Source organism: Bipolaris victoriae (assembly GCF_000527765.1).
Source record: "Bipolaris victoriae FI3 unplaced genomic scaffold scaffold_248, whole genome shotgun sequence".
Classification (NCBI taxonomy): Eukaryota; Fungi; Ascomycota; class Dothideomycetes; order Pleosporales; family Pleosporaceae; genus Bipolaris; species Bipolaris victoriae.
Genome location: NW_014575144.1, coordinates 1 through 7547, shown reverse-complemented (window position 1 = coordinate 7547; position 7547 = coordinate 1). Strand labels below are relative to the sequence as shown.

The window sequence follows — 7547 nt, the reverse complement described above, 5'->3', positions numbered from 1 at the left end:
AGATGAGTTGTCAAGCTACCTTCACAAAAGCTAGAGACTTCTTTCTACTATTCGAGAAGGCCTGGATGAGCTCTTTCAAGCAGGAAACTATACTCAAGTCTTTTGTAGCAACAAGTGTATCACTAATCAACACAGACATTACACTCCAAAGGTTCAATAAGCCTAATGTAGATAACTAGGAATGGAAAGAGAGCTCTACTTCTATCCTTAATTGGCTGGATTGGCGGAAGATGAATCGTTAGCACAATCTAGTTTAGAAAGCCAAACTAATCAAGTACGTCGAGAAGCTTAGTCGATCACTCTACCACATCTTAGTCCAGATTTGGCTGTTTCGACATAAGAACAAGAAGCATAGGGAGACGCTGACTATTAAGAAGGAGCTCAAGAGTCTTAGTCAGTTACTTAATCTTCGGCAGCGTTATGAACATCATAATAGAGCTATAATCTGGTCAACAAGTAAGCTTAGAGAGGTACGTGCTTGTGAGGTTGTAAAGGAGCATGAGGAGAGAGAGCTGCAACTCCAAAGATCTGAGAGATTTCAGTTTAAGAAGAGAATTCAGCTACGTAAGCTGAAGATATCTGTAAAAAAGCGTGTAGCGCGAGAGGCCGCTAAGGTAGAGACCGAGAAAGAGAAGGCTGAGAAGGCTAAGCAAGGAGTGTGATCAATAAGTTGACCGATTCAGAGCAGAAGTTTCGGTCGCTGGGTTTGATAGAATGTCACCCGTCAATTTGTGGTTAATTAAATTTGACAGCTCAACTTAAAGGAGATAATCGCACAAGAAAGCCAACTGCTTCGAGCGTCCCAAGTTTGTATCAATTAACTAACTTTGAACTACTAATTAGTAGTTAGCCAGTCAACTGCAAGATGATCGTAAAAGCAGCCCAATGCAATAGCCTCTGTTTCTGAGATGCCACACCAACAAGACGGCTGCTTAGAATTCGCTTGGATTAGATGAAACAACCGGGAAGACAATCCAAATAAGCCACAAAATGCGAGAAAAAAATACAACGATGAAGAATGTGTACTTGTACGGGCTTCTCTTAACTGAGTAGCTTTTCGTGTAGTCTTTTCTCGGGTGCTTGTCTGAAGACAATAAATCAAGGCTAAAATCATTAGGTCGATGTGGCTCTTCTAGAAGGTCTTTGCTTTCTTGTTTCTAGAAATAGGGCTGCTAACTTTAGACCCTATTGACGAACTTTTCCTGGGAGTACCTTCTTACCTGAATCATTCTCCGTTTTCCTGAGCCTCTAATTATGCGAAGGGCCAATTCCAATGAATAAGTAGAAAGCTAATTAATAGGAACAGACCACCTGCCAGCTCAGACCATGCTTGCTTACCGTCGAGAAATTCGGAATATAAGTTAGTGCTCAAGGGCGGACGAATCTCGCCAGCCTACCGCATATCAGTGCAAGGTTGTTAAGCATACAGTACAGTATCACAGGGGTAACCAATCAAGTGGTTAGATCCAGAGTCCTATGAGCAACTGCCGAGTAAATAGCGTCGTATCGTTCAGAAGCCAATACGGATAATACTTCGGGGATTTGTTCGGATTTGTATTGAAATTTGTAGGATTAGTCATGCTAGAAAGAATGCAAAGCTAACTAGTATTTATAAAAGACCCCAATTACCGAATACACATACACTCTCATGCAGTTGCAGCTTCCGGTTTCTGTAAGCAGGCGACCTCTGATCCCACGCTAAGCCTCTGTCGCTTAGTGGTAATATTGCCCAAACAGTATTAGTTTCTGTCAGCGATACGTCTTCTTTCAAGCGCTCAGACCAATCAATGCATGATATTCACAAAGTCTAACCTCCTTTGGATAAGCGTATACCAAGCGGATTCGTGTCCCGTGTGGGATGACAGTTGGGCTGTGTGCGCAAAGCGGAAGCTGCAAGTGCATGAGAGTGTAGACGCGCTTGAACGTGTCGGCGACTTAACTAGTCAGTTTTTGTGCGATACACACTAATCTTCCAACCGTGTATAAATATCCATTCTCGGAGATTTTAGGAAATCTCCCGAGAACTCCGGCAGACTGCAAATAGTCACTGTACGCCAAACCGACCCATGGCGAAGCACACGCGTGTAGCTGTAAGCAGTCAAGTGTTATTGCTGAATTTAGCATTAAGACACACAGAAGCACCAACAAAACAACTCAAGTCAGCACTTTCCCTAAAGCTTGTTGATATACGCATGATACATTCGCCTGTTCTCCGATCCGCTCCAGCCCAAATCCAGACAGCAGCTGTTGGGCCCGAGTAATACATCTGTAGCGAATCTAGAGTATATTCAATCCTTTCAAGATCAGGAGATGCTTTGCTATCTGCTGATACACATTCTCTGTTTGCAAGCAGTCCTAGGAGTACCATATGACGTTCTACCATTACGCATACCAGCCCTTGTTCCAAAGGATACAAGTCTGTTATCGGGCCGTGGCGCGTTTCAGCAGCTCATAGACCACACAAATTTGGATGTAGGAACCTTCTCCCAATCGTATTGGTTCAACACTACGTACTGGGGAGGTCCAGGGTCTCCAGTAAGTTAATATATCTGAGACTAAATCTACTGCTTATGAGATGTACTTGCTGATGCATGACTTAACAGATAATTTTCTACACACCTGGTCAACATGCGGCTACCGATCGTCTACACTATCTAACAGATACAACCTTGCCTGGCCTCGTGGCTAAAGAGGTCAGGGGTGCTGTCGTTCTAGTTGAGCGTATGTAAACTTTTTGCTCTTTGTGTTCAATCTTTTTCTCGATATCGCCAGCCTCGAGACACTACTGATAACGTTGTGCTGATGTTGTTGATAGATCGTTATTTTGGAGAATCACAACCTTTTAGCAATCTTTCTACCGCCAACTTACAGTACCTTACACTAGATCAAGTCCTCGCCGATTTCGTGCATTTCGCACGTACAGTTGACCTTCCCTTTGACCTTAGCGGACAGTCACATCCGTCACGCGCAGTAAGTACTATTTCCTGACATACTATAATATCTTGTTTGCAAATTCATATGCTAATAATATTCAGCCATGGATATGGATTGGCAATTCATATTCTGCTGCGCTCGTGGCCTGGACTGAAAAGGTGAATATTGCATCATATAATTGTCCTTTTTAGACAACCTAAAACTGATGGGTGTACCCTTATAGTTGATACCTAACGTATTCTGGGCCTACTATGCAAGTGGCGCGATGGTAAACTGTATGCAGGATTTTTGGCAGTTCAATTATCCTACTCAGCAGGTTAGCCAGCATCTAGGACCATTGGGTAATTTGGCAAAATACGAAATAAGTGCTAACTTATTAATTCTCTAGGGAATGCCGCAGGATTGCAGATACAGTTTAGAGGCAATAATCAGTCACGTTGACAGCGTTTTCCTATCTGGCTCGCCAGAGCAAAAGCACAGGCTGAAGACACGTTTTGGTCTGCAAGACTTGGATCGCCTGGATGATACGGCAAGTGCTCTGTCACGGCCTGTCATCGCATGGACTTTGATTCAACCGAGCGATACGCATGCCCAGTTCTTCGAAATGTGCGATGCTATTGGGAATCTTAATTCCTCTTGGAGCCGTGGCCATAAGGTTGGAAGCGAAATCAATCTTCAAAAGGCGCTGGGAAACTACGCTAACTGGTTCACAACATCCTATCTTCCTGGTTGTAAGTACACAAGGCCAGAGAGAAGGATCAACTCAATCTTGGTTCATTAATAACTAACGACAGCCTCAAGTATGTGAGAGCTCCGGCTACAGCGATTGGGCAGGCCGGAATAACGTGCAATGTCTTGACACTGCAAATCCCTCTTGGCAAGCGTTCCATGATCTTGCCGTACAGAATGAGGACCGAGTCTGGGATTGGATGATATGTAATTTTTTTTTGCTCTGGCAAACGTAAGTCTTTTCCTAGCCACGCTGCCTAGCCACGCTGAGTGATGACTTTCGTCATTTGTTACCGAGGCTAAGATGTTCTCTTTCTGCAGAGGTGCCCCAGTTAGCAGACCTACCATATTTAGTCGCCTCGTGGATTCTATGTATTACAAACGGCGATGCAAACTCATCTTTCCTGAAGAAGAAAACGTTACATATGCAGCACGGGTAACAGACGACTCAATTAATACGTTGACCGGAGGTTGGAACCACACAGGAAAGCGAATCCTATTTACCAACGGTGAGTTCGACCCCTGGCGTTCAGCGTCTGTATCTTCTGTCTTTCGGCCCGATGGGCCGATGCAAAGCACATCGCAACAGCCAATCATCTTAATCAAGGGGGTACAACACCAGGCCGATATGTACGTTCGCAACCGCATAAACAAAGACGTCAGAGAGGCTATGGATACTGGCATTGCGCAGATATCTAGATGGGTACTGGACTTTCACGTGGAAAAAAGCAAAACTCTTACGCAATATACTTCTCAAGTATATTGTGCACACTAGTCATCGCAGTCATAAAACTCAAAGACAAAATAGGCGGATACCGGGAGTACGGGAATAGAGGCAGTTTTGGAAGAATGATATTGTAAGCCCAGAAGTACCACGTATAGTCACGTGGTTACCCACTGACTAATAACGCTGCATTTAAATTTGCTCCTATCATGATACGCCTTACACGGACACAACACATCTTACATCCACAACTGCTTACATTGTCACTTCTCGTTAGTAGGCATCTTTCTCGCTTGGGGTCCTGTACAGTAGCATGCATATCGAACGCAATGGTCTCCTTTTTCGAAGATGCTAACACCATAGGCTAGCACATCTAGAGAACTGTTCCTTGGACCCTGATTTGAGGGCGCTAGGACAAGATTTTCACTTATGTACATTGCGAGATAGCTCGTTAGCTACTAACCATCCACACCACCTGCCCTTTAGGAGACCAGCATGTTTCAATACTAAATTCTTTTACAATCACTGCAGGTGATGTTCATCCTCGTGTCCTGTTACAATACTAACCCCCATAGCATGTCCGTGATTGCCCCCGTCACCAATCAGTCCGCCATCCATTGGCCCACTCATCACCGTGTCCATGCGGACATCAGGCTTCTTCCAGTCGTAGCCGCACGAAACATACTTGGTGTACAAAATGCTGTTGTACTCGCTATGGTTTAGATCCCACTGAACCATAAACTGCCCGCAGTGATATGTGTGAGCAAAACTAGTAGTCCAGTTGTCGGCAGGGCGATTGAACATGACTGCCCGCTGGTACTTCTGCCAGATGAGGACACAGTGAGACATGTGCTGATTAAGCGTGACATAGGCCCACTTCAGATTGCCAAGCAGCACCTCGTCGCGGGGGATCATGTCAGTCCCTTCGGGATTACGCGAGTAGCCCCAGTGCTTCGAGTCCCATTTAGCGTTAAGGGCTTCGTCGTAGCAGTCAGGGGGGGTCCACGCGAAATTATGGGATTCAAAGCGACACCCAAGTGCCCTTGCCTCTCCTGGTGTATTGCCGCATGATGCTATCGTGTATTTCTCTTCAACCCTGCGAACCCAGTAATCAGCGCCGACTATCATTCCTAATAGTATAGTACAGGTGGTGACTGCGAGGAACAAGAGCGACTTGAAGGAATGTTTTCCCAGGAAGCGAGATGGGTACGAGCAGCCTTCATTTGAGTCGTCGAATGCTGCCGGTACAAAATGCTGGTAGTGGTATGAGCCCTGCATGCTTTTTTCTCTAGCTGGTAACCTATGGCGAACTTGGTGAGTAACTGAATCAATGAAGTAGGCTCCAAGTCAGATACTAACCCATGCGAGAATGATGCCCAAATATGCTGTAAAGATAACCCGATGAAGCTCTTTCCGGACAGAATACAACGCAGGGTAATCAAAGGCTCATTTTCTGTGCTTTTTCGAGGTTGTGGCTTGTCGTTCAGCAACGGGCTGTCTATATCTCGGCTATTCTGGTAGCGCATGCTATGTATTGCTCGTAGCTCTGCCGACACTGGATAATACTTGATTGGTTACAATTTTACCTAGGATGAGATTCTAGGTGCATCTCCTGGAAAGGCAACGGCTCCACAGTAGCCGTTTCGCCTTGCTCGATATTCGGATATCGTCGCGTCTTTCTACGAAACCTCCGATGTCCTTCTGAGCGGCCCGAGGGGGCGGAGGTTTTTTTTTCTTTTAAAGAAAACCACATAACTTCTTGCCTTAATGCCTGCTACAGGCAATCGACGCGACATCATGGGACTATTCTTATATCGGTGGCGTGGCCACTACTCCAAACCGCTTCGGACCGACGATGGACTAGAAGCAATCACTCCACCAATGGACGAAAAATGGGCTCTTTCGACTACCAAATCGTGGTACAAAATAAGATCAGCTGTTGTTATTATAGCCTTGTTGACATTGTATATTTTCGGCTCGATTGCGGTCAGACTATTAACAAGCGGGACGTTATTGAGCCTTCCGTTGCACTATGGATCCTGTACAGGAAATCATGGTACGTTACAAATTTAACTTTAAAGCCCAAAGAAAAACAAGCAATTATTGACTCGAAATAGCTTCTATTCTTGGAGAAGTTGCTGTGGAACAGGTTAGGGCACCTGGAGGTTTGCTAAGCTTTATGTGAACAGTTATAGTTGTGATATAGTTAAATAACTTTGTATATAAAGCTGTAAGTAGGGCGTTGCAAGTGTCCTATAGTCTTGGCCGTAAGAGTGCCGTCGCTATTTAGTTTTAGTCCTAGCTCAACAGAAACGAGAGCTTTTATGTTGACCTTTCCCGTGATATGGCGTCTCTAGCGCGCTGCTGCCTTCTCTAGTATGACGGCCCATTCACTTGACTTAGTAAGGTGCATCCCTAAGTGATGAGACACATCATGTCCCGAGACAGATTGGTAGTCCGGACCTTCGACGTCTTCATGATATAGTGTCGTGGAGATGTCATTTATACAAAGTGTTAGTAAGTTAATTCTCTTTTAGTTTAGCAGGCTCCGACCAAGATTTTTGCAGTATTGATCATGCTATTAGTCGTTTTGTCAACGCCGTCAAAGAAGCCTTTAGTAAGACTCCCCTGTCTACTCGCCATCTCAGGAGCATTTTTAGACATAGGATAGCTGAGAAAGAAGCGCTTTTAAGGAAGTTCGTATTCTCGTACTTTAGAGATTACTTCAGTGTAGGTATGTACATGCCAAGACCTCCGTAGTAGGGAGTAGATGATCCCTGCATATAGGCCCAATGTGCGCCATTACGTCTTAGCATGCATCTGCCCGTATTAGCTCGTGTGTAAGTTGCTTATAACTAAAGACCATACTTGGGAACAAGCAAGCAAGCGTGCTTGGTTGCTTGCTTATTACGCTTGGTAGCTTGCCTATTCAGGCAAGCCAAGCGCCTCTCTATAAGCTCGGACACCTAGTAATGGCCACACCCAGTAGTGGCCACCCCAATCAAAACAGCGTCACCAAACTTTGAAGCCAAATATCATAGCAACAATGATTAAATTCGCCACTTGCTACACATAGAATCAAAAGTAGCACTACTAGAAGCAATCTGTCTAGTTATAGTGGTTTTTCTTTGCTGCCGTCTAGTAGTTTTGACTGTTTCAG

The 7547-nt window shown here is 44.8% G+C and overlaps 2 protein-coding genes across 2 annotated transcripts; one reads left to right on the top strand and one right to left on the bottom strand.

Moving 5' to 3' along the window:
- Positions 1-2310: 2310 nt before the first annotated feature.
- COCVIDRAFT_116260 (hypothetical protein) lies at positions 2311-4438 on the top strand (the record flags this gene model as incomplete). Its single annotated transcript, XM_014694681.1, has 8 exons — positions 2311-2535; positions 2604-2721; positions 2816-2970; positions 3036-3092; positions 3158-3250; positions 3323-3665; positions 3736-3895; positions 3985-4438. The coding sequence occupies 8 exons, from the start codon at positions 2311-2313 to the stop codon at positions 4436-4438; spliced, it is 1605 nt and encodes a 534-aa protein (XP_014550167.1).
- A 633-nt stretch (positions 4439-5071) lies between these two features.
- COCVIDRAFT_70699 (hypothetical protein) lies at positions 5072-5464 on the bottom strand (the record flags this gene model as incomplete). The annotated part of the gene is made up of 1 exon (XM_014694680.1): positions 5072-5464. A coding segment is annotated over one exon (393 nt), but the record flags the coding sequence as incomplete, so codon positions are not given.
- Positions 5465-7547: the final 2083 nt, after the last annotated feature.